A 27928-nucleotide genomic window follows, 5' to 3' on the forward strand; every position below is an offset into this window, starting at 1 on the left:
TGAAGCCATCTTGATTGGAATAAAGTGGTAACTCTTAAAACATTTAATTTAAAAAGGAACAAAATGAGGGGGTATATTTTGCCATAGAAAGTATGATTAGTGCTGCAGAAAGAAACATTAGGGCACATTTTGAGTGACTTCTCAAATCCTCTTCAATTTCATAAAAACATTCTGACATACAGTCTCCCAAGATGGCCACCAGAGACAAAAGAGCCTAAATGTAGCCCAAATATCACCCAGATGTAGCCCAAGTATAGCCCAATGACAGAATGTCCCAGAGTGTTCTAAAAAACAACTAGAGCGCTAACAGTCATACTTATGACAAAAGTATGGCACACCAGAAGCCATCTTGATTGGAATGAAGTGGTAAGTCTGAAAACATTTAATTTAAAAAGGAACAAAATGAGGGGGTTAATTTTGCCATAGAAAGTATGATTAGTGCTTCAGAAAGAAAAATTAGGGATCATTTTGAGTGACTTCTCAAATCCTCTTCTATTTCATTAAAGAAATTCTGACATGCAGACTGAAACATGCACTTTGAATACCAGCAGCAGACTTCCCTGGTGAGCAGTAGCTTTACTACAGTGATCTAATGAGCAACTAGAGTGCTAACATTCAGAATTTATGGCAAATGTGTGACACATCTGAATGCCTTCTTGATGGAACCAAAGTAAACAAGCATTGAAACTGCAATAGATCTCGCCCTCGTTTAAGTTAACCACTACAGTGCTAGCGGGTTTTCCCGCTGTGTGCTGAATACTCCTAAATCCCACTTTACATGACAAAGCCAGCTCGTCATGAGCGCAGCGCAGGTAACGCCCATGACGAGCTGGCTTTGTCATTAGCATGGAAGGTGTTAAAGCCATTCTGTTTGTAATGAGGTGGCTATTTAGCTTTGCTTTTATTAGTGTTTTTTAAACTTTCATGTAAATAACATGCATCTGTATGCATATATGTATATGTATGCATGCATTTATATTTGTATTTATATAGATATAAAGATTATATATGTTTATATATGTATGTATATATATATTAAAACAACGTGCGAGGTCAAGTGCACTCCTTTTTGCTTTTTAACTCTTTATCAATTTAGTCCATGTTTACAATGTTTGGCGTGCGCTCGATAGCGGTCTGTCCTGGAACCACATGGTGAATAGATGCAAGTGAGATTGAAGCGGGTAACTTCAAGTTCGAGCGCGCCGCATTTGCCAGAACGGCGTATATCAAAAGTTCATCAATCATTTCACATTTTAATCCTTTTATTTTGTATTCAAATTGTATCCTCAGTTGTGCTTGTTACAGGGTAGACCGTAGAAAGTGACACTGCTTCTACACGGCAGCTGTGTTAAAAACTTCTTGCTGTCGCATGCTTGTACTTTCAAACAAATCTTTAGTGATTCTGCTGGTTCCCAATGCATTTCGGCCTTATAATGTAGCCCTTCTTCAGGGGGATCACTACAAATTTAAACAAACATAGCGATAAGACTATGTGTACAACACAGTTGGGACATGTTCATACGTAACAGTGATGTTTGTTTAAATTTGTAGTGATCCCCCTGAAGAAGGGCTACATTATAAGCCCGAAATGCATTGGGAACCAGCAGAATCACTAAAGATTTGTTTGAAAGTACAAGCATGCGACAGCAAGAAGTTTTTAACACAGCTGGCGTGTAGAAGCAGTGTCACTTTCTACGGTCTACCCTGTAACAAGCACAACTGAGGATACAATTTGAATACAAAATAAAAGGTTTAAAATGTGAAATGATTGATGAACTTTTGATATACGCCGTTCTGGCAAATGCGGCGTGCTCCAACTTGAAGTTACCCGCTTCAATCTCACTTGCATCTATTCACCACGTGGTTCCAGGACAGACCGCTATCGAGCGCACGCCAAACATTGTAAACATGGACTAAATTGATAAAGAGTTAAAAAGCAAAAAGGAGTGCACTTGACCTCGCACGTTGTTTTCATATCCTTGTCCTAAATCAAGTTGCACCCAAGATTACCGAGGACAAAACCTACAGAAAGTACCATTCACCCATCTACTAAACCTAACTCGTGGATACTTTGGAACCGTTACAATGTTGCTATACCTCATTACAGACTTATTTCTATGTGTGTTTCCATCTATAATGTTCTGATTGACATGTATTACACAACCCAGGGAGGGCGGGGTACACGAATGTACTATCTTTAAACCAAGGTTATAGTATGATTACAATGTTGCATACGTTTTGAAGAAAGTGGAGGGAGAATCGGGGTTGTATACATGGCATTATGGGACCCGTAGTACAAGGGTGTTTCCATCTACCGTTTCATTGGTCATAAATAATAGGGCGGAGTCCCGAGGAACACCTATTAATGACGAGCATGTTAGAAAGTAGCGTAAGAACTCATTTTTAGAAACTAAAGGCTGCTCGGACTTCGTTTGAAGGTATGAAATAACTGAATTTCCCACACTTGCAGTATTATTATAACAGGATAACATCTATGTGACTTTGGTTAAAGGTTTTTGCGCTTTTTTAAGCGCATAGAGGGAAAATGTCTATTGGAAAATGTTTATCGCTATGGGTAATAAGACTATGCGTACAACACAGTTGGGACATGTTCATACGTAACAGTGATGTTTGTTTAAATTTGTAGTGATCCCCCTGAAGAAGGGCTACATTATAAGCCCAAAATGCATTGGGAACCAGCAGAATCACTAAAGATTTGTTTGAAAGTACAAGCATGCGACAGCAAGAAGTTTTTAACACAGCTGCCGTGTAGAAGCAGTGTCACTTTCTGCGGTCTACCCTGTAACAAGCACAACTGAGGATACAATTTGAATACAAAATAAAAGGATTAAAATGTGAAATGATTGATGAACTTTTGATATACGCCGTTCTGGCAAATGCGGCGCGCTCGAACTTGAAGTTACCCGCTTCAATCTCACTTGTATATATATATTACCTACTGGCGATAGCCAGTAGGTATATATAGTTAGGATTGTTTTCCATAGGGAAATCGCAACATTCTATTGGGAATAACTTCGGCGCCGGTTGAGGAATCTTCCTGATATTTTCCATAACTTTGCCTCGCGGCGCTCCGGTCCTTCCCTTAAAGTTTGGGGGGGATTCGTCAAGCGGGGGCCGAGATAAAAGGGGGTCCCAAAACGTGTTTTCCCCATGTTAATTTCCATAGGGCGGTTGCACTCACTTTTAGCCCGAACGCTGAATGGTTTTCCACCAAACTTGGCAAAATTGTAGGGACTGGTAGCCCGATGTGCCTTTGCTATGTCTCAAGATATGTGCTCCAGTGGTTTTTACGAAAATTAACTTTGAAAAAATATATATTGGGCTACATTGGGATATATATATGTTAGAGCCCAAATGTAGCCCAATGTAGCCCAATGTAGCCCAAAGATGGCCACCAGAGACAAAAAAAAACAAATGTAGCCCAAATATCAGCCAGATGTAGCCCAACTATAGCCCATGACAGAATGTCCCAGAGTGTTCTAAAGAACAACTAGAGCGCTAACAGTCTTACTTATGACAAAAGTATGGCACACCTGAAGTCATCTTGATTGGAATAAAGTGTTAACACTTAAAACATTTAATTTGCAAAGGAACAAAATGAGGGGGTTCATTTTGCCATAGAAATTATGATTAGTGCTGAAGAAAGAAAAATGAGGGCACATTTTGAGTGACTTCTCAAATCCTCTTATATTTCATTAAAAAAATTCTGATATGCAGTCTCCCAAGATGGCCACCAGAGACAAAAGAGCCTGTGCTTAAAAACTCTGTTAGCAAAGCAGGCATTTGAGATTTAAAAAATAGTTAGGATTGTTTTCCATAGGGAAATCGCAACATTCTATTGGGAATAATTTTGGCGCCGGTTGAGGAATCTTCCTGAAATTTTCCTTATCTTTGCCTCGCGGCGCTCCGGTCCTTCCCTGAAAGTTTAGGGGGGATTCGTCAAGCAGGGACCGAGATAAAAGGGCGGTCCCAAAACGTGTTTTCCCCATGTTAATTTCCATAGGGCGGTTGCACTCACTTTTAGCCCGAACGGCTGAATGGTTTTCCACCAAACTTGGCAAAATTGTAGGGACTGGTAGCCCAATGTGCCTTTGCTATGTCTCAAGATATGTGCTCCAGTGGTTTTTACGAAAATGAACTTTGAAAAAATATATATTGGGCTACATTGGGATATATATATGTTAGAGCCCAAATGTAGCCCAATGTAGCCCAAAGATGGCCACCAGAGACAAAAAAAACAAATGTAGCCCAAATATCAGCCAGATGTAGCCCAACTATAGCCCAATGACAGCATGTCCCAGAGTGTTCTAAAGAACAACTAGAGCGCTAACAGTCTTACTTATGACAAAAGTATGGCACACCTGAAGTCATCTTGATTGGAATAAAGTGTTAACACTTAAAACATTTAATTTGCAAAGGAACAAAATGAGGGGGTTCCTTTTGCCATAGAAATTATGATTAGTGCTGAAGAAAGAAAAATTAGAGCACATTTTGAGCGACTTCTCAAATCCTCTTATATTTCATTAAAACAATTCTGATATGCAGTCTCCCAAGATGGCCACCAGAGACAAAAGAGCCTGTGCTTAAAAACTCTGTTAGCAAAGCAGGCATTTGAGATTTAAAAAACGTTTTAATATATAAAAACGTTATCCGCTAATAGAATTAGCATTTAAAAAACCTTGCGAATTCAATGAAAAAACCATAGGTTTCATGCCTTATATAGTTAGGAATTAGCATTTAAAAAACCTTGCGAATTCACTGAAAAAACCATAGGTTTCAGGCCTTATATAGTTAGGAATTAGCATTTAAAAAACCTTTGAAATTCACTGAAAAAACCATAGGTTTCAGGCCTTATATAGTTAGGAATTAGCATTTAAAAAACCTTGCAAATTCAATGAAAAAACCATAGGTTTCAGGCCTTATATAGTTAGGAATTAGCATTTAAAAAACCTTTGAAATTCACTGAAAAAACCATAGGTTTCATGCCTTAAATAGTTAGGAATTAGCATTTAAAAAACCTTGCAAATTCACTGAAAAAAACCATAGGTTTCAGGCATTATATAGTTAGGAATTAGCATTTACAAAAACCTTTGAAATTCACTGAAAAAACCATAGGTTTCAGGCCTTATATAGTTAGGAATTAGCATTTAAAAAACCTTTGAAATTCACTGAAAAAACCATAGGTTTCAGGCTTTATATAGTTAGGAATTAGCATTTAAAAAACCTTTGAAATTCACTGAAAAAACCATAGGTTTCAGGCCTTATATAGGTAGGAATTAGCATTTAAAAAACCTTTGAAATTCACTGAAAAAACCATAGGTTTCATGCCTTATATAGTTAGGAATTAGCATTTAAAAAACCTTGCAAATTCACTGAAAAAACCATAGGTTTCAGGCGTTATATAGTTAGGAATTAGCATTTAAAAAACCTTTGAAATTCACTGAAAAAACCATAGGTTTCAGGAGTTATATAGTTAGGAATTAGCTTTTAAAAAACCTTTGAAATTCACTCAAAAAACTATATGTTTTAGTGGTGTTATAGTTAGCTGGACATTTTACTCATACAAAACCATTGAAATTGCTCCTATATAGTTAGTTGTACTAACTATATTTCGCGCACCCGCAATCCACTGCTGATGATGTCACATATTAGATCATTCATGACATGGTCAGTGACATCAATGATGACATCTCAAATGACATCACTGATGACATCTCACAGATTTTACTGTGTCACCTCTACGACCCTTTCTTGCGTCAATACGTCACTTTTGCATACATTACACCTGACGTAGGTATAATGTGGCGCAGGGGTTTACAAAGTGACGCATCTACCTAGATGCGTCTCTTTGTAAATATGACTGAATAAGGTGCATTTTTAACAGCACTGGTGCGTCACAAAAAGTGACGCACCGGTGGCGTAAAAGTGACGCATATCCTCATAAATGAGGCCTTCAGTCTTCTAGTCATGCGTCATATTAAAGTATTATGTCGCAAGTACTTATAGATACGTCAGTATTTCAGACGTATCTGTAAGCGCAAAAGTGATGCATTGCTGGAGTGTGTCACAAAAATGATGCAACTCCAGCAATGTATCCTTTCACATGGGGCCGGGCCCCATGTGAAAGGGCCTGCATCAGTGTTACGCCTGCTGTGAAACAGGTGCAAGATTTGGACGCAACAGCGTCATAAAAGTAACGTAGTGATATCTCACAGATTTTACTGCGTCACCTCTGCGACTCTTTCTTGCGTCAATACGTCCATTTTGCATACATTACACATGACGTAGGTATAATGTGGCGCAGGGGTTTACAAAGTGACGCATCTACCTAGATGCGTCACTTTGTAAATATGACTGAATAAGGTGTATTTTTAACAGCACTGGTGCGTCACAAAAAGTGACGCACCGGAGTGACGCATGGCCTCATAAATGAGGCCTTCAGTCTTCTAGTCATGCGTCATATTAAATATATGACGTATTATGTTGCAAGTACTTATAGATACGTCAGTATTTCAGACGTATCTGTAAGCGCAAAAGTGATGCATTGCTGGAGTGTTTCACAAAAATTATGCAACTCCAGCAATGCATCATTTCACATGGGGCCAGGCCCCATGTGAAAGGGCCTGCATCAGTCTTACGCCTTCTGTGAAACAGGTGCAAGATTTGGACGCAACAGCGTCATAAATGTGACATAGTGATATCTCACAGATTTTACTGCGTCACCTCTACGACCTTTTCTTGTGTCAATACGTCCATTTTGCATACATTACACATGACGTAGGTATAATGTGGCGCAGGGGTTTACAAAGTGACGCATCTACCTAGATGCGTCACTTTGTAAATATGACTGAATAAGGTGTATTTTTAACAGCACTGGTGCGCACCGGTGGCGTAAAAGTGACGCATGGCCTCATAAATGAGGCCTTCAGTCTTCTAGTCATGCGTCATATTAAATATATGACGTATTATGTCGCAAGTACTTATAGATACGTCAGTATTTCAGACGTATCTGTAAGCGCAAAAGTGATGCATTGCTGGAGTGTGTCACAAAAATGATGCAACTCCAGCAATGCATCCTTTCACATGGGGCCAGGCCCCATGTGAAAGGGCCTGCATCAGTCTTACGCCTGCTGTGAAACAGGTGCAAGATTTGGACGCAACAGCGTCATAAAAGTGACGTAGTGATATCTCACAGATTTTACTGCGTCACCTCTACGACCCTTTCTTGCGTCAATACGTCCATTTTGCATACATTACACATGACGTAGGTATAATGTGGCGCAGGGGTTTACAAAGTGACGCATCTACCTAGATGCGTCACTTTGTAAATATGACTGAATAAGGTGTATTTTTAACAGCACTGGTGCGTAACAAAAAGTGACGCACCGGTGGCGTAAAAGTGACGCATGGCCTCATAAATGAGGCCTTCAGTCTTCTAGTCATGCGTCATAATAATTCTCCAGTATTAGGGGTGTCTTTCATAGATTCACATGCTTGAATATTCCCCGTCGTCGAAGTGTGAGTCCCACGGTACATAAAATAGCAGTAATATATGTATACATAAGTAAAATTATTATAATTATACAATACATATACACATAAAATATATATATATATATATATATAAAGTACAATAAACTCAAAAGTACCATAGAACTGAATAGGCCCATAGAAAGCCTAAGGGAGAAACTCAACTTAGTAACATATCCATGTCATTATGTCTTGGTCCATATTCCAGCCAATCAGGCTGCAGTTCCCTCTAGAACCTTCTCCTCAGAAGCTCAAGACCTCAGATTTTCTACCGCACGTCGTGTGAAGGGAGTCTCCATGAGCTCTGCTCAGTTTTCTTCTTCTACTACCTGTTATTTCTTCAAAATGTCTTCAAATAAGAAATCTTTGTTCAAAGCCTGCCCTTCTTGTGGCAAACTGCATCTTTTCCATGAGGATCCTCACAGTAAATGCATTTACTGTCTCTACCCAGACCACGAGGTTAAGAACTGTAAGTACTGTCGCACTTTTCCTCCCAAGACTCTGAGAGATAGAGAGGCCCGTCTCCTTCTGTGGCTACAGAAGTTGAAGACTTCAGAGTCTGTGGTGTCTGATGTGGAAAGTTTTTCTTCAAGTGTTTCCAAGTCCTCTCAGAAGCGTGGGTCTGAAATTGAGCTTCCATCTCCTTTTCTTAAGAAAAGCAGACTATTGGAATCCTCCAGGACTGTTTCCCCACAGGATTTGCTTCAGGGCACGTCTACGGGACCTAGTTCTCTGACGTCTGCGCCCAAAGCCATGCCTTCCACTAAAAAATCTGGCATAGGCTCGACGACGAAGTCTGTCACCTCTACGTCGACGACGACCTGTTCTATTTCATCCTCTGCCGCGTCGACGACGATCACCTCGTCGACGGCAGCCCAGGAAACGAGACCCATGACGTCTATTATTAAGATCTCGTCGACGAGTGGCAAGACAGTACCGTCGACGAAGAAATCAACGTCAACGCTTCCCTCGTCGACGCGAACACCGTCGACGGTCCCAACGTCGACGCGAATATCGACGTCGAAGACCAAGTCATCTAAGAGGAGCTCGTCGATGGCGCCCCCGTCGACGGCCGTAACATCAGCGTCGACGACTCCGTCGACGGCTATCTCGTCGACGGGATCTTCGTCGACGACGGTCAAAATTCCGATTTCGTCGACGGCACCGTAGACGGCCCCGTCGACGGATAAGACATCTTCGTCGACGATGGGAAAATCTTCATTTTCAACTCCTCAGGTTGGTCAGCCTACTCCTGCTGTGGCTTCATCGGGCTCGTCGACGTCTCGTCCTCCTCTGACCTCAGCTACCATTTATACAGTGGTTACTGCTTCTTCCTTGAAGACGGTTCCTCTCATTCAACTAAGTCCTATAAGGAGTGGTACCCGTCTTCCAGATAAATTATTTCAATCCGGTGGAGAGGACTCCGACCACGAATCTGAGGTGGAACAACTGTTTGCACAGGCATCAAGTCCATCTGATTTGAACATTAAGTGCCAGGAGTACAGTGATGAGGGTGACGAAGAGGAAGACGTCGAAGGTGGGAATGATTTATTTCCTGTTGACGAAGCAGACTGTAACTTCAGAACCAGTTACACAAATTCCTTTCTCTTTAGTCAAAAATTTGCAACACATACTTGATGACTATAACCGCAGGTTCCCTCCATCTACACCTGCCTCCCCGGCATTACCTCCTCCTCCCCAGCCTCAACTACCAGCTCCACAAACACCTGCTACGGCTCCACCCGCGTCTCCGGGAGGAACTCGTCCTGACACTGACAATGAGGATCCCGCTCCTCAAGACACTGATGACGGCGATGACGTCGATATGAAATGAGTGGGACAATTACAGAGCACAAACACCTTCCACTCCGCCCACTTCACCTCTTGCATCTCCTCCAGTGGACATTGCAAACTTCCATAATTTAATGGTCCGAGCTGCGAAACGCTTTCATCTCACTGTAGAGAAACAGCAACATGAGAGTGAATGTTTCCTGTATGATTTTAAGGACATTTCACAAAGACAATCACACACAATTCCAATTATTGACTTTATTTGTGCGGAGGGCCTTAAACTTATGAAACGTCCTAAATCAGTACCTGCAGTCTTACCCAGATTGGAAAAGAAATACAAAGCTCCAGCGTCCGCTCCAGCCTGCTTGGTATCCCAACCAAAAGCAGACTCAGTTATTACACAGGCGGCACAAAAAAGATCTCGTAATCCGGCAACACCGCTCACATCTCCTCCTGATCAGGAAGGCCGCAAGCTGGACTCTATTGCGAAAAAGTTTACAACAATGGCAGCCACTACTGTCAGAGCGGCTAATACTTTAGCTATTCTGGGTCGTTACGACCGCCAGATGTGGTCCGAGATTGCCGCATTGCTTCCTCAGATGTCTTAGACCATCCGTGCAGAAGCACAGGCCATTATCCAGGAGGGTGAGGTCATCTCGTCTGAAATTATCGAATGCGCCCTCGATATTTCATCTACGGGCTTTCGCCAATTAGCTGGAGCTGCAGTCCTGAGGCGTCAAGGCTGGTTAAAATCTACGACTTTTCGCCCAGAAGTCCAAGCGAAGGTCCTTGATTTGCCGTACGATGGAGAATCTTTGTTTGGCAAACATGTGGACGATGCTCTTGAAGCGATCAAAAAGGACACTGACCCTGCAAGGTCCTTGGCTACTCTCCAATATAAGAAGCGGCCCTTTCGGGGAGCACGAGGTAGAGGTGGAGGCTCCTCTACTTTTCGTGGATCAGGCCAGTATCGCTAATACAATACCTACAGCGATAACCGGCAGAGAGGTTCATACCAAAACCAAAATCGTCAGTCTTCCTCCAGACCATACCAGAGGAAAACAAATTATAGAGGTGGTGCAAACAACAAAAAACAGTGACAGTTTCAGTTCCTTTCGTCTGCCGACTGCGCATCTTGGAGGTCGCATCTCAAAATTCTTTTGCAAATGGTCCGGAATCACCTCCGACCAATGGGTCCTGGACGTTGTCTCCAAAGGCCATACCCTGGAGTTCACATAATTTCCTCCCAATCGTCCACCTTTGGGGCCACCCTCTCCCCACCTCAAAGAACTTTTGGCCCAGGTGAAATTAATGATCCAGAAAGGAGCCATCGAGATAGTGCCGCTAGGTCAACGCGGCAAGGGATTCTATTCCCGCTTTTTCTTAGTAAAGAAAAATTCGGGAGAATGGCGTCCGATTTTGGATTTGCGGGCCCTAAACAAATTCATCCTTTCCAAAACTTTTCAAATGTTAACTCTGCTCCAAATCCTAAATTACCTCAATCCAGGGGCATTCTTCTCAACAATAGACCTCCAGGACGCATACTTCCATGTGCCAATTCACCCCAGACGCAGGAAGTATCTGCGCTTCACAGTCGGACACCTGCACTTCCAATTCAAGGTCCTACCATTCGGCCTCCGTTCAGCACCGAGGGTCTTTACCAAGATCATGGTCCCGGTAGCTGCCTTTCTACGCCTACAAGGCATACAATTCTATCCATACCTGGACGACTGTCTCATAAAAGCTCTGAATCTTCAACTGGCGATCCAGCATACACAGTCTTGCCTCTCCCTGTTTCAAGACTTGGGTCTTTCCATCAATTGTCAGAAGTCACATTTTCGCCCATCTCAGCGGCGAGATTTTCTAGGAGCCTTGCTAGATTCTCATCTGGGAATGGTCTTTGTCTCCCAGGAACGACAAGACCGTATGCTCAAGTTGGTACGATCACTCCAGTCAAAACTGTACGTTTCTGTCCGGATGTTGAAACCATTCCTCGGCATGGCCTCTTCTGCAATACAGTTGATCCCTCACTGCAGACTACATATGAGGGTCATCCAAGAACAGTTGGACAAGCAGTGGAAACAGATCTCAGGATCTTTCAACGACAGGATCCTTCTCACGCCCCGCATCTTACGGGCTCTGGAGTGGTGGGCTCATCCTCCAAACATCTCAAAGGGTCGGTCTTTTCAAGACACTACTCCAACTCTAACGCTTACGACCGATGCATCCCTGGAGGGTTGGGGTGCACATATCGAAGACCTATCAGTACAGGGAAAATGGACTGCGGTCCAGCGCACTTGGCACATAAACCGCCTGGATCTTCTGGCGATCTTCCTTGCCCTAAAGTCTTTTCAAAGGATTGTTCAAGGTCAATCTCTGCTGGTGAGGACAGACAACACCACCAGCATGCATTACCTGAACAAACAGGGCGGCACCAGGTCCCTTTTGCTTTCCCAACAAGCACAAGAGATATGGAACTGGGCGATTTGTCATCAAATTCATCTCACAGCCATCCATGTGCCGGGTGTTTCCAATGTTCTGGCAGATTCACTCAGCAGATCGTTCTCGGACAATCACGAGTGGGAACTCAATCAACCAACTCTCGAGTTCATCTTCCACCAGTGGGGCCAGCCGCAAATGGATCTTTTTGCGACTATCACCAACAGGAAATGCCAACGCTTTGCAAGTCTTCATCCCCACAGAGAGTCGAGCGGAAATGCATTTTCGATCAGCTGGTTGAACGCATTCAGCTACGCTTTTCCTCCGCTTCCTCTGATTCCACACCTACTACACAGAATGAGGCTTCAACCCTGCCGCATCATCCTGATTGCACCCAAATGGCCGCGGCGCCCATGGTTCTCGGATCTGCTCTTGTTCTCCCAGAACGAGCCAATTCCGCTTCACCCACTGCCTCACCTCCTCACAATGCAGCAGGGGCAGATTTGCCATCCGGATCCAGCATACCTCCAGCTCCATGCCTGGAACCTCAACACCATGAATTTGCGCGTCTAGCCATCGGTGCTGACTGTAGGGAGGTGTTGGCGCACGCACCCGTGCCCCTTCCACCATTAAAACCTATCAGTTGAAGTGGAAGCGTTTCTGTGTCTGGTGTCACACCAAAGCCTTGGATCCGATGACCGCCAAACCTGAACAGATCCTGCCTTTCTTCCTATCCCTTGCAAAGTCAGGACTTTTCCACTCCACTCTAAAAGTATTTTTAGCGGCTCTCTCCCGCTTCCGCCATGATGGTTCGACTTCACTGTATTCATCTAGAATCATCCAACAGTTTTTCAAAGGTCTCTTCCGTATGTTTCCACCCATTCGGCGTCCTCCGCCTGCTTGGCGCTTGAATCTGGTTTTGTCTCAGCTCCTCCTACCTCCTTTTGAACCCATCCGCTCAGCAAGCTTAAAATTCCTCACGTGGAAAGTTGCCCTATTACTCGCCTTGACATCATCTAGGCGTGTCAGTGACATTCAGGCATTCACGATTCAGCCTCCTTTTCTTCAGTTTTCAAAAGACACTGTTACATTACGTACTAATCCAACATTTTTTCCGAAAGTTCCCAGTGATTTCCATCTAAACGAACCAATCATTTTAAGAACTTTCTTTCCTAATTCACAAACTCCTGCGGAACGTTCATTACATTCCCTGGATGTGAAACGTTGCCTTGAATTTTACATTCAGCGCACTGCATCCATCAGGAAATCTGATCAATTGTTCGTGGCCTACGGCCCGATCTGCAAAGGACAACCTGTTACCAAACAAACTATTACTAGGTGGATTTCCTCCACCATTACTTTTTGTCATCAACGGGCTGGCAAGCCTCTTCCAGCTTCAGTACGTGCTCATTCCACTAGAGCTGTGTCAGCCTCTACTGCCCTCTTTGCGGGGGTACCTCTACGGCACATTTGCAGGGTTGCTACATGGTCGAGCAGCCATACTTTTACGAAGCACTACTGCCTGCAGTCGACAGACGCCGCTGATGCAGCAGTCGGACAAGCGGTGCTGCGGAATCTTTTCCAGTAAAGGTGAGCCTCTGTTGCTACCCGCCTCCAGTCATAAAGGTTTTTCCTATTTTATATATATATACAAATATATTTATTATTTGTTTCAATTTACTGTTACCTTTATGACTTATTTGGTCGCATGTGAATCTATGAAAGACACCAATACTGGAGAACCACAGTTTACAGGTAAGTAACTTATGTTCATATATGACGTATTATGTCGCAAGTACTTATAGATACGTCAGTATTTCAGACGTATCTGTAAGCGCAAAAGTGATGCATTGCTGGAGTGTGTCAGAAAAATGATGCAACTCCAGCAATGCATCTTTTCTTACCCTTCCACACTCCCGTTCCTTTTCTACATTTTCTTTGAATAACCACATTCCCCATGTTCACTCTCCTTCTCCTTACTTTCGTTCCCAACACTCACCTTCTTTCAGTCCCCCTACTTCACTTCTTTTCTCCTCTCATACCTTTCTGTTCTTTCTTACTCATTTTCCTTTCCTTTATCAATGTACTCCACTTCACTTACTCTTTTTAATTTTTTTAAGAATATAGCTCTTTGATGAGAATTGGAGGTAGTTCTGAAAATAACTTTTTTTTTCTTTAGAACAAAAACAAAAACCGGGAATGGAAACTGCTCAACAGGATAAAAAAATTAAAATTAGGGCTGGGAACGGCAGCGATGGTTCTCCAATGCTCGAACCATGAGCAGAACACTTTGCTCCCCACAGGAAAGTAGCTGATCACAGTCTTTGCATTTAAGGATGCCTTTGTTAAATGCAGGCTGAATGATCTCCCCCTCACCGATGGTGTTCGTCCTCCGGTTGATGTAGAGGCCCCATCTCTGGGAACCTCTTGTGCCAGAGCCCTGACACTTTCCCGGGCAAAATTCTGGGGGTGCCTTTTCTCCACATGGCGAAGCATTGTGTAATTTCCAAAAGAATATTTTTTAGTGGGGTTACCCCGTGACAGGACTGTGTGACAGATCCTGCACTCCACTTTTGGAGCATTTACCTTCTTCTGGTCATCAGGTATGGGAAAAAAATTCCAGATGAAATGTTCTTTGTATTTTGGCTGAGGAGGCTCTTCATTGATGAATTCATTGGAGTCATCTTCACTGCTGGATGGTCTGGCAGCCATGATAATCCAAGATATCCAACAAAGAACCAAGAGCAAAAAGGGAGGTCTTTCAGTCACAAAAGTGAAAGAAGAAGTGAAGGAAATGGGTGGGGATTTCATTCTTTATTAAAAAAAACTGTTAGCAACCAATGAAAAGTGTTATTTTCAGGTCACATGACCCGACGCACTTACGCTGCGCGCCCCGGGGCGCGCCCGTAGTCGCGCTCCGGGGCGCGCCCGGGGCAGCGTAGCGTAAGCGCGTCAGGACGTTGCGCGATCGTATGCGCTCGCGTGCTTCCGGGTGCGCTTACGCAGTGCTTCATATGACGCATCACGCGGTTACGCGAAACGTCACGATGTTTTTTCGTTCGCGAGCATAGCGCTAACGGGACGCTCCCCGGTACGCGCCCCGGGGCGCGACGTAACATTGCGCTTACCTGTGCGTTCACCGGTACGCACCCCGGGGGCGCACCAGGGCAACAACAAAAAAATAAAAAATTGACATAATTATACAATATAAAATTCGTTTTAAAATTTATTATTTTTTATACCTATAAAGATTTGCTATCAAAAAACCTTTGAAATTCACTGAAAAAACCATAGGTTTCACACTAGTTATAGTTAGGAATTAGCATTAAAAAAACTTATTAAATTCACTGAAAAAACCATAGGTTTCACACCAGTTATAGTTAGCTGGAAATTTTACTTGCATAAAACCATTGAAATTCCCACGTTATAGTTAGTTGGACTCACTATAACTTGCGCGTGCAATGCACTGCTGATGACGTCACATATTACATCACTCATGACATGGTCAGTGACATCACTCATGACATCAATGATGACACCATCCTTGTGACAGAGTGACAGACCTCCTTTCACTGTAATGTAACCCTTGAAACACATATTCAATAATAGAATCTAAAATTATCAAAAAAATGGAGATACCCATACCACTTACAACAACCAATTCAATAATTCCACCATCTATATACACATCCACTCATTCCCCAACAGTTCTATATAGTCACTCATACATGTACTCACTCATCATATGTAGTGATATACCTATACATCCTGTTACACACCGACCGTCATTCAAAAGTTATTCACACACATACTCACACATGCAAATAAACTATTGAACATCTATTTATTTGCATATACAGCTATAACACACTACCACTTTTCTTCTAAGGAAACTTACACATACTTACTCTCTTAAACAATCACTTATAGGAACACATTCTAATTTAAACAGGAACTCTTACAATCCCTCAATCTCACATATACTCACTTATATACATCAATATTCACCTATACTAGATTAAAACATATGTAGTTATTGATAAAGACACTAGTGAGAGTCATTCACTCACTAACACACACATATACACACTCATCCACCCATACAGTCCTGCACATATGCTGTCTTCAAAACACATACAAAGAGAGAGTCAGTCATTCATGCATCTATGTGCTAAGTAATACCCCCACCAAACCATACAAACACTCATACTGATACTAAGAAAAACATCTAATAACCTATATACATACACATGTTCCTACTCACCAACCCATGCAGTCACTTATACACAAAGTGAAACACTAATACATATATTTAAATATTTAAGCATTACTCACTAATATTTATTTTTCAGAAAGACACACATTCACTGGATGGTGTCATCAGTGATGTCATAGTGAGTCCAACTAACTATAACGTGGGAATTTCAATGGTTTTATGCGAGTAAAATTTCCAGCTAACTATAACTGGTGTGAAACCTATGGTTTTTTCAGTGAATTTCATAAGTTTTTTTAATGCTAATTCCTAACTAGAACTAGTGTGAAACCTATGGTTTTTTCAGTGAATATATATATATATATATATATATATATATATATATATATATATATATATATATATATATATGCAAGGGTATTCTTTGGCTTTATGGTGTGTATGGGCTTTTGGGTGCTAAGGGGTTTTTAGGGTTTAGGGTGAGTATGGGTGTATGGGTTTTGAGGTGGTAATGGTATTTTTAGGGTTTAGGGGCTGTGGGGTTTTGTGTGGTAAGGGGATTTTAGGATTCAGGTGTGTTTTTTGGGTTTAGGGTGGGTATGGGTTTTGGGGTGTTAAGGGTGTATGCTTCCGTATGTGTGTGTGGGTGTGTGTATATATGTATATGGGTGTGTATGTTTATATATAGTGTCATTGCAAAGTATAAATGAATGCATTTGATTGATTATTTGAATCTACCTTCCTGTGAGAAACGGAGTCTGTTCTGTACTGTGTAAGTGGTTCACATGAATTAATCTGAGATAAAATTTAAAAAACATCCCAACTCTGTGATCATTTCCAATGTGTAAGAATATTGAAATCTTATATCATTTCACCATCAACTAGTTCAACTAATGGTCCATTGACCAGAGGAAAGAACTCTTTGATCAGTGAAAGATTGGTTAGGAACCAGAAATAACTAATCTTGAAATTTACAAAACATGACCCCAGCAGTTATTGCCAGTGTGTTGTGAATGAATTTATGGGCCCAGGTGAGTATGTGGTGTTAGATTACCTGTTGGTTCTTCCCGCGTGGTACAAGCATGCGGGTTCCGGCTTTGGTGTAGAGCTTGTTTACTCTCCGGGGATGAGTTGCACTTGTGACAAACAACCAAAAGGAGTCCCTCTGCATTAGAGTTGGCTATCTTCCAAGTGCCCCTTTTAGTTTAAAGAAAACAGTAAGTTTTCTTCAAATAACCCTCACCCACCAAGATGTCCCATGGTGGCATGCTTCATCCTCTGGTTCTTCCTGCTGCGGGATGTGGTATGCTGCTACCAATGAGGACATGAGAGCACTTTGTAAGTTATGAACTAAAAGGTAAATAATGGAATAAGAGTGGGATGGTCTATTAGTGGGTTACAAAATACCTGGCTGAATGGGAACTAAATATTTAGTCAATCCTTTAGCTGGTATTAAAATTGGGGAAAGAAGAAGCACACATCTATGTGTGTGTGTCTCACAGTCGACATGTTTCAAGCCGTTAGCCCAAGGCTTTTCTTCAGGACCATGACAATGATCCCATGTACCACTCCTAAAATTTAACACAACTTAATCAATATTAAAGGTAAATAGGTGCAATACAATACCTATTTGGAATTATTTGTTATAAAGACATATTGGATGCCTTTAATCTGGCCCCATCAGCTCAACGGGGTGAGGGGCGCTTGTAGTCACACAGTCAACAAAGCTGCTTCCTTGCGCTGTGTACGCTGCCTGCCCGTGGCTCCGTAGACCTGGTACTTGTGACAGTCATAGCTCATCCCTTGCTTGGCCAGTGTAAAACAGAACATACACCTGAACATATATCCCTTCAGTTACTCATTGGCAGACAGGGCCAGGAGCTGTATTTAGGCAACAGCTTCCCAGGCCACTTCTCAAGGGCTGCTGTACAGAAAAGCACAACTAGGTGGCTGCCCTTCTTGGAATCATGTTGTCTGCACCCTTTGGTGCAGGCTCTTCGGGAAACAGCACAAGATCACAAGGAGCACTAAATTGCCTCCCCCTGAAACTACTCCCTCCCTACCCCCAATGGGCAAGATGTCTCTGTGAGTAAGGCATTGCCTATATCTACTGATCTGTATGTCAGGAACATGAATCCACACAATCCAAATTATCTTTACATATAATACAATAAGAGGTCAGTAAACTGAGTGCTGTTAAATTAGAGTGATATTAACCCCTGTTGTTTACAGAGCTTATAAACAGAAGTGTGATATGAGGTGCTATATAATAACAAGCTATGATTATCACTTTATTAATGATAGTTTTCAGAGAGTTATCTTTTACTAAGCGTTAATGATATGAACTAACATAAACGAGCGGGATAGATAGGTGGGAGTGATAAAGAATGCGAAAACGCAACTACTAAGGGCATATGAATCATCACAACGGTAAAATTCTCCTTACTTGGTTGGCCATGCTTTGTGAATTAATGGTTTCACGAGTTCCGAGGCAGTCAGGGTTTACTGGGCTCGGTTTGTGGGCTTGTGTGAATCAGAGCTGTTTACTACTGATGTCCCTGGGCTTAAGCCTAGCATTGGACCAAAAACGAATCAACACGGACACACATTTAGCACTTGATTCAAAGGGTAGCACAGTGTAGAAGTCAGGTAGGTGGTGTGGTAACAGATCAGTGTCCTTCCACTCAAGCAGTAGCACCTTATGTGGTAGAGACTCTGTCTAGCTGCAGACTCCTTACCTTAGAATTATTTCCAGGCGTCAGACTTAATCTGGATTTTTTTTGTGAGCAGTAATCCCACGCCGGTAGGTGGCATCATTCAGCTCCACATGGAGATGTCGGCACCGGAAGTAACGTGCACAGTGTCTAGGTAGGGACCACCCCAGTGCTCTGACATCAGTTTCTTTTCACGACTTTCCATGCTAGGAGTGTGGAGCCATGAAGAACCACTCGTGTGTGAAACTAGAACCCTGAAAAGGGAACATCCCTATATCTAAAATTACATTCGCAAAGCGGAGAGGATGGATGGGTCAGTAAGGAATTTGCGGCTAGATTGTCTCTACCAAATAAGGAGTTAATGAAGGTAAGTACCTTCTCCATCTGATAGAGAATTCTAGCCACAGATTCCTTACCTTTGAATAGACACCAAGCAATACCTACCCGGAGGAGGGTCTACAACCCCGATTAGACTAGAAAGTCCTGCAGACCGAAGTGGCAAAGAGCCCATTCCAATGAACTTGACTGCCCAGGCCATAGTGCTTGGTGAACATGTGCAGCGGAGCCCACATTGAAGCCTGCAAGTTGTCAAGGATTGGTACTCTGCATGCTAATGCAGTGGTCACAGCCTTTGCTCTGGAAGAATGAGAACGCAAGCCCTCCGGGAGGTGCTCCGCCAGTGTGCAGCAGATCTTAATGCAGAGCACAACTCATCTTGAGATGGTTCATTTCTGCACAGCCTTCCCTTTCTTGGCTCCAACATACCCCACAAAGAGTTGACCATCCACTGGGATTGATTGTGCACGGTCAAGCTAGAATCCCAGCACTCTTTCTGGGTATAGCCGGTGGTGTCTCCACTCTTCCTTAGAGGGATGAGGCGTCGAATAAAAGGTAGGGAAGGTGATGGACTGGCCTACGTGGAACAGGGTGATTACCTTCAGCAAGAAGGATGCTCAAGTCTAAAGGGCCAGTTTGTTTGAGAAAAAATGCACGGAGGCTGAGCTGTTAATGCCTGCAGTTCACTGACCCTCCGGGCAGATGTAATTGCCACTAGAAAGGCTGTGTCGATGGTGAGGAGCCTAAGAGGGCAGTAATAAAATGGCTCAAATTTAGGGAACTGTAGAAAAGTAAGAACCAAATTGTGGTCTCATTGAGGCATAACAAAGGGAGCTGGAGGATACTTGCTGAAGACCTCTAAGGAACCTATTTACAATAGCGGACTTGGAAAGGGAGGGCTGATTTAGCAGCCGCAGAAAGGCTGAGAGAGCAGAAACATAACCAGTCAACATGCCCAATGCAGAGCCCTGCTGAGGCAGAGTAAGGATAATCAAAAGAACTTGGGAAAGGGGTGCAGATAAGGAGTCAACCTGTTTTTCTGCACAGCATGCCACAAACGTGCTCCTTCGGCCGGCATATCTTGGTAGAGGGGCACCGAGCTGCCAATTTAACATTACAGACTTTGGGCAGAAGGTCAAAAGCTTTCACCTGTTAGTGAACAATACCCACGCATGAAGGTGGACAGTTGACAGGTTTGAGTGGAGAAACCTCCCATGGCGCTACGACAGGTGATCCTCCCGTAGGGGCAGTCTGATCAAAGGACTGATGAACATGTTCAACAGCTCGGGATACTAGTCTCTCCAAGCCCTGTCTGGAGACACAAGGAGGACTTGGGCATGGTCGTTTCATATCTTTTGGAGAACTCTGGGCAGGAATGGTTTTGGCAGAAAGGCATACAGGACGATGGAGCTCCACTCTAGACGAAGTGCATTCCGAGCAGGAGCCACCTTGGAAACTCCAGCAAGCAGAACTGCTGACATTGCACGTTCTCAGCAGTGGCAAACAGTTCTAACCAATGCTCTCCCTACTGCTAAAAGAGACTGTGCATCACCTCTGGTTGGATATGCCACCCACGATCCGCTAGGCATCTTCAGCTGAGTTCATCCGCTCTAGTGTTGTGAGAGCCCGCCAGGTGTTGAACCACCAAGGAAATGCCCTGACATTCCAACTATGTCCAGAGACACATGGCCTCTATAAAGAAGGTCTATGAACACACCTTGTGGTGGTGTTGCCCGTGAACACCTGGAGTAGACATCCCTTGATGGACGGTAGAAAAGCTTTCAATGCCAACTAGATCGTTTGGAGCTTGAACAGGTAGGAGTATGGATTCTACTGGAACCCAGAGGCCTCTAATCTCTACTTCTCCCAGATGGATGTCCCAGTCAAAGAGTGATGCGTCTGTCAGATCTGTTTGGGGAAGGGGTCTGCCGCTGGCACAATTGCGGTTTGTTGACCACTACTGTAGATCTTTTTCAGTGCCCTCCAAGATCTGGCCCATGTCGAAGAGATTCCCCTGATGCTGCACCCCCTGGAAATTCAGGTCACGTAGCAGAGCCTGCATAAGCCAGCAGGCATGCATCACAAGAAGGGTGCAGGATCCAATAAGGCCCGGCAGCCTGAGAATCAGTCTCACCGAAATCCAGGATAGAGGCTGAACATCAGTATCAGCCTGAATATCCTGGACTCTGCGCTCAGGGGAATAAGCCCAAAACTGCACTGTGTCCATAACAGCTCTGATGAAATGAAGCTTCACAAAAGGGATCAAATGTGACTTTGGCACATTGATAGTGTGCCCCTGCGAGTGCAGGAGGTCCATAGTAGTCTGGAGGTGGGATACATTCAACTTGGACAACACGCCTTCAGCAGCCAGTCATCGAGATAGGGGAAGAATGGCACCCCTGATCTCCAGAGATGAGCTGTAAAACACTGGAGGGGTGCTGGTAGGGTCAAAATATGGCAAATGGAAAGTTCTTGTGGGCCAGTGTAAACAGCAGATCACATCTGTGGCCACGAAGGACAGGGATGTTGAAGCATGTGTCCTGCAAATCCAACTCCACTATCCAGTCTCCCAGGTCCAGGGCAGACAGGACTTGAGAGAGCATGAGCATTTTGAATTTCTCTATTTTAAGGAAGTAATTGTGAGGGTGCAGCTCTAGGATAGGATAGAGGCCTTTTTGGTCACTAGAAAGTAGTGAGAATACCAACCACCACCTACTTCTGATGCCAGCACCCTCCCTAGCAGAGTAATGAGATGTGGTCCTACATCATCCAATCATCTGTGTGGGGCATGATTGGAAGTTTAGTCACAAAGGGGAGGAAATAGCCCCTTTGGACAACCAACGGGGATGTTATCGACCTCCAATGATGCAGGTGATGGCGTATCCTGCCACTCACTCGGTGACCATAATAGTCAGAGGCAATCAAAAGGGGCCTGAAGGCTGTGGCTGCCAAGGGGGTGGAGTGGAATGGTCCGACCTCTGGCTACCTGACCCACAAGGCAAGTGGTTGCCATGTCCACTGCCATGTAAAAACTAAGAGGTTTGCTGGTGATGGTGGCTGGGCAGTTGGATACGTGATTGGAAGCCACTTCCTTGGCCATGAAAGGAGCGGAAGGAGAACATTGGTTGGCAAGGGGCCATGGAAGCGCTCTGGTGCTGTGTCCGCCTTGTCTCCAAAGAGACAGAAGCCATCAAGGGGAAGTCCATGAGTGAGGCCGGATTACCTCAAAAATCCAGTTGTCCTCAGCCAATTTGGTGCCATAGGACCACCATAGATGAAACTGCTCTGCCTAGTGAGCCGGTGATATCCAGCCCACAGAGTATGGTGAACTTAGCTGTATCTCTCCCATCAGCAATAGCTTGAGATAGCAAGGCTTGGGCCTCCTACGAGACCATAGGCAGCAACAGTGCTACCGAGCCCCAAAGTGAGTGGGAGTACCGGCCCAAAAGCCATGCGGTGTTCACCGACAACAGTGCCAGGCTGGCAGAAGAGAGCATCTTCTTCCCCAAGGTACTCAGCCTCTTGGATCCCCTGTCTAGGGGAGTGGCTGGAAATGCCCCAGGATTTTGTATGGAAGTAGAGGATTGGACCACCAAGCTCTCTGGGCTTGAGTGTGTTGTGAGGAAACTGGGATCCCTTGGAGCAGGGCGAGGGCGGCGGGCAATCGACCTATTCACAGAAGCTCCTGTTCAGAGCTTGTACAAGTCCACAAGTAAGATTTCCATGAGGGCTTTGTTAAACAGGAGAAGCAGTTCAGATGTGGTGACTCCTCATGAAGCACCTCAGTCAAGACATTCATCTTGACATTCACAGTGGGAAGCTGAGGGTCTAGGACCTCAGCCGCCCTCATCATCACCATAGTGAATGCATGGGGCTCCTTCCTCGGGAGCCAAGAAAGGAGGAGAAGACAAGCCAGGATATGGGGAGGTTTCCATTTCACTGGGATCTGCCAGATCCTCACACCATTGTCCCCTGTCACTAATCCTCATGTCCGAGCCGATAGGAATAGGGCACAGGCTGCGACTTGGGTGATCTTCCCCAATCAGAGCCAGAATCGTCTTTGGATGACGCTCTTCTGGCGCCGTATTGGAGTTGAGCATGAGTATAGGGACTGTGCCGGTGGCACGGGGGACATCTGCAGTGGAGCCAGTGCAGGGGAAGGTTTAGGTGGCTAGACCGGTGCTGGTGCAGATCCATGAATGGATCCAAGTGGCCCAACTGGTACCGGGGCAAACATGCCGGTGAAATATCAGTAAGGACCCTTCTTGATAGCGGGGCCCAAAGGTGCTCCAGGGTGGACAAACCACCCAATTATGAGCTGCATGGCAAAAATTTACAACGTTTGGGCAGGCTTGCTCAGGCTCCAGTAAACTCGGGGAGTTTACTTTGCCCAAGTGCAGGCTCAACCGTTGAGCCAGACCTCCAACGTCGAACCCCCCTCATCTTGTCAGATGACTTTGTCGGGGAGAAGATGAAGACCTCTTCGACTTTTTGCTCTTTTTCCATCTGTGGGACATACCCAAACACCCGGATGATGTTGACTGTGACGACGAGTGCTTGGAGTGGCTCCAGGAAGAATGTCGGGTCCTTCCTCTCGACCAGGATAGAGACCATGGCAGCGTTGCAAGTTGAGCAGCAAGGAGCTTGAGGGACCGCTCCATCAAGGCCTTAGGGTGCATGGGCGACAATCGATGCAGGTCTTGGCATCAAGGTGACGCTTGAGGCACTAAAGGCAGACGAAGTGTGGATCATCACCAACATTTGCTAGTGACGGGCACCACAGGTCTTGAAAACAGCTTTCCCTCTAGACATCCCTGCCACAACAGGAGACAAATTCTCCAAAATCTTAGTCAAAAAGTGACTGGGGGTACCTCTTCTCCGGATCTGCACTGACTGGTGCAGAATGAAAAGAACTGACCTTTAGGCACTGCACACACCACTTCTGGCATGGACGATGCTGACGATGCCACGGGGAGCTGAACAACACCTCCTACAGGCACGCAATCTAAGGATCCAGTCTGAAGCCTGTGGATAATTCTAAAGTAAGGAATCTGCGGCTAGATGTCTTTTTCAGATAAATACTCAATTATTATTCACACAGCTAATAAAACTACAGGCACAACTCTCATTATGCAATTCTTACAGGTGAAAATAGTACTGATATTGGGGCAGGTATGGGAGTAATAAGCAAGTGGCCCATTGCCTGACGATGTTATGGACAACAGGGACACTCCGCAAAGGGGTTGTATATCTAATATGATCCACCGAGAGGAAAGGTTGGTGTCTCAGCTCAGATACACCTAAAATGTTTGTGCTCTTACTTTGGGAGTGCTGCTTCAGCCACTGAGCCAGAAATGGCAATGCCAGTTCCAGTAAAGAGGAAGCCGCGTCGCAATCGTGGTAATTGTTGTCTTGCTTCTTCTTTGGGGCCAGTGACAACTCACCACTCAAACAAGCAAGGTGTTCACACAGAGTTGCAGCAGTAACAATCTCCTGAAGGGGGGGGAGGAGCCAAGCTGGCGACCGAGATGGCTGCATAGACGCTCGGCTCCGTGAGCCTTCTCACCCCGCGCATACATCCTGGCAACTATCCTGAGCCGTAACGGCATATTTAAGTAGGCGAAGGACAACTTTTACTGACCGTTTGCTCCTGAGGTTTTTACGTGCGGCAGACCCGTGGAAATGTCCCCGACTGTTTTGCGGCCTTCACGGAGCTGGGACCGGGGTGTCGAGTGAGGAGAGTAGCCGGCCGCGACTGCGACAACAGCGGCCTCTGGTGGAGGTGTGGAGTTGGCCGGAGGGCACCGGAGATCTGATGGGCCGATGGCGACAGTGCCGACTCAGTCCATCTAGTGGAGTGCCTTGTGGGATGTGCGGTAAAGCAGGGTCGAGGGGAGTGCACGATACTTGGCCCCCTTTCCAGTGTTGTGTCCGGGCATGACTGGTGACTTCTCCCGGAGTCGGCGGGCGGCTCCCAGGGAGCGGCGGAGATTTTGTTTAGCCTTTTGGTGACCCTTTGCTGGGAAGCCTGCCTTGACTTTCAGAGCCCTCGTGGCGACTCCTGTTGCGCCCTGGTGTGGGGCCCGGTCCCAAGGTGAGGTGGAGAAGGACGAGGCCGGATCAGCTAAGATGGCGGGTGGCACCCTCTTACGCAGACCACATCCAGACAGAGAAGCTGCTGTGCGGGAGAGTCCTGGGGTCTGGCAACACGAGACGGAGCCCACGTCCAGAGATATACTGGCTGCACTAACAAATCTGCATACTACCCTGATCCGGGACGCCCGGGATCTGGGAAGAAGGATGGCCGCCATTGTTGTCCCACCGTTCCACACGGGCATAGTTCGATCTCAAGGAAGCGCCGATGTGCCCGCCTCTGCGTCAGTGATGAGTGCTCCAGCTACGCCTATGTTCGTGGAGACGCTGGAAGACCCGGTTCATGAGATCGCTTTGGACAGATCTGTTGTACATGTGAGTGACTCGTTGGGGCACTTATCTATTTGGCGGCTGGGGAAACAACGTCGATCTATGGTTTGGGCTGCCCCGGCGGCGTTTCAGCGCTTACCGGATGGTGTGACTCTCTTTCCCTGGCTGGTGAGACTGTGTTCGGACTGGAGGATGTTTTCGGGGTCGATGCTGACACAGACGGATTTCCGCCATACATATTCGGCTGGGTTTTGGTGGCTGAAGTCCCACGGAGTAACAACACTGCCCGGTCCGCCCGGATCACTTGCACCCTCCACGCTGCTCTATATGCTGATTGATAAGTGGACGTATGTTGGTACTACTGATAGAACAGGCCAGGGGTGAGACCGTCTAGGACATAGTGGAACTTATTGTTGGCTGACGGTGATATGGGGGACACTCAGCGGGGATGTTATTGATTGTGCTATCGGTGATTAATGTTTTCCATGGCTATTCTGATCTTGCTTTTAGGATGTTTATTGTGCGCGGTGGTGGGGGGGGGGGCGGGTGGCCAGATCGATGGCCCTTCCCCACATTTTTCCTCTTTTTCTTCTTTTTCTCTTTTTCTATATTTCGGGTCTCTTATTTAGGGCGACAGGCACGCTGCTGGGGGGGGGATAGGCCGTAGCCTTCTGCAGGGATGCAGGGTGGGGGGTAGGGGGATGGGGTTTGTTAATTTGTCCTTTCTTTGTTTCTATGGCCCTTTGTCTTTCTTCCTTTTTGGTGTCATCGTTTTTCATGTTTCCTACAGTATGTTTCGTTTTGAGGGGTGGGGTGCAGCTTTGCTACGAAACGTGTTTGTTTTTACATTTATCCTGACTCGTGTGCCTTACCCCCCATGCTTCAAACGTATTTGCACTATTTGCGGATTTCCTGCTTCATGCTTGCTATTGTAGGACCATGTATGACCGTATGGCATTGATTCTGAGTTTTTCTTTATTGTTAAATGAACCTTCTCAAATCCGGAATCTTGCACAGTACGCTTGAATACAAGTTATATCCTGGACACTTATTGGACCCCGATTTTCGGGCTGCTGTATTTTTCTACATTGATTTGCTGTACTTACGACTTGGCTAGCGGCCGGCCGGGGTGGTTGTAGGCCCATACTTGTATTTACTTGAAGTGACAATAAAGGTTCTCAAAAAAAAAAAAACAATCTCCTCAAGGTGCAGCACCTGTATGTTTTTTGTTTCAAACACTATAGAGGTTGACTTTGTCTAGTACTTTTTAGCAGTAACTGTTGCTTGTAGAAACTTGTCCTAATGAGTTCCCGCCCCTGACACCTTCGGCTCTACGTAGAGGAACAATTGCCTCAGCTAGGTAAATGTTAAGGATTCTGAGCCTGAACCACTGCACAGCAGTGCAGGTCTCTCCTGCTGTCTCTAAGGATGTCATCAATCCATATAGCCTGGCTCCTTCTCAGCCTGTGTCTTGATCTCCAATGAAGTCCCCATGGTAGCTAGCTGATTACCAAATCTAAATCTCCACGGAAGCTTCTAGAGTCCCACGGTCCAGGCATGGAGAAGGCGACAGATTATAGTGACAGGCTGTGGGCAACATCAGGATCTTAGTTGTTGATTTTATACTATGTTTATGATAAGATCAATATGAGAATGTTAACTTGTTACAAGCGGCACTACTTCAGCCTCATTCTACTCCATTATGAGTCCTAGAAGGAATTTGTGACTAATGCTGCGCTCTCTACACAACCTGGAACATTCCGGAACATTCTGGCAAATCTCGGCGGCCATTTTGAGGGCAAGAGGTATAAAAGACCAAGCCCATTCGACCGTGCCTTGCTTTGCAGTCGGTGTTCGCGAGTAGAGGAGCCGTCTGCCCAACGTTGCTAAGATCTTACATGATTTCCAGACCTCCTGCTTCTGCTGGAGTCTTCCAGATCGATTCATGATTCCCTCTTCTACGTCTCCGCATTGGGGGCAACCTGAAAGATAAGAAAACACATGTAAGGATCCTTATTTCAAGGTGACTGAGAGAAATAGTACACAACTAAAACAACCAAGCACTTGACAACTACACAACAGAAACCCAGAACTTAATACTCGGTTTAGCAGAAAGAATCAAGAAATTCAGAAATGAATGCCAGAGCATGGAGCAGCGATCTTGTGGTAAAAGGATTGAAAATCCCAAGGATTCACAAACTCAGGACGGTGAATTCAAAGGGACATTGAGGTAACCCCAAATCCAAGAGAACACTATTAAAAAGGTTTGCTCAAAGAGAATGTTGAAGTAGTGGTATTAATTGGACAGCTGTTGCATTTTAGAGTGTATGGGACTGTTATAACAGTGTCACTGTTTGTTGCAGACAAGTGAGGAAGATTGAACTGTAAATGAGTACTCTTCCGATGGTTACCTGGGGCAGAGCCAGATAAGCCACCAAAGATGGAAAAAATTGAGGCACTG

The 27928-nt window shown here is 44.9% G+C and overlaps 1 protein-coding gene across 1 annotated transcript in view; it reads right to left on the reverse strand.

Moving 5' to 3' along the window:
- Nucleotides 1–27928, reverse strand: part of LOC144769900 (C-type lectin domain family 2 member F-like) — a 104687-nt gene that overhangs the window by 59651 nt on the left and 17108 nt on the right. Inside the window, exon 5 of the mRNA XM_078654093.1 lies at nt 27366–27449. Coding sequence (XP_078510219.1) covers nt 27366–27449 — 84 coding nt within the window. The remainder of the gene's footprint in view (nt 1–27365; nt 27450–27928) is intronic.

This window comes from Lissotriton helveticus, chromosome 7, assembly GCF_964261635.1.
Source record: "Lissotriton helveticus chromosome 7, aLisHel1.1, whole genome shotgun sequence".
NCBI lineage: Eukaryota > Metazoa > Chordata > Amphibia > Caudata > Salamandridae > Lissotriton > Lissotriton helveticus.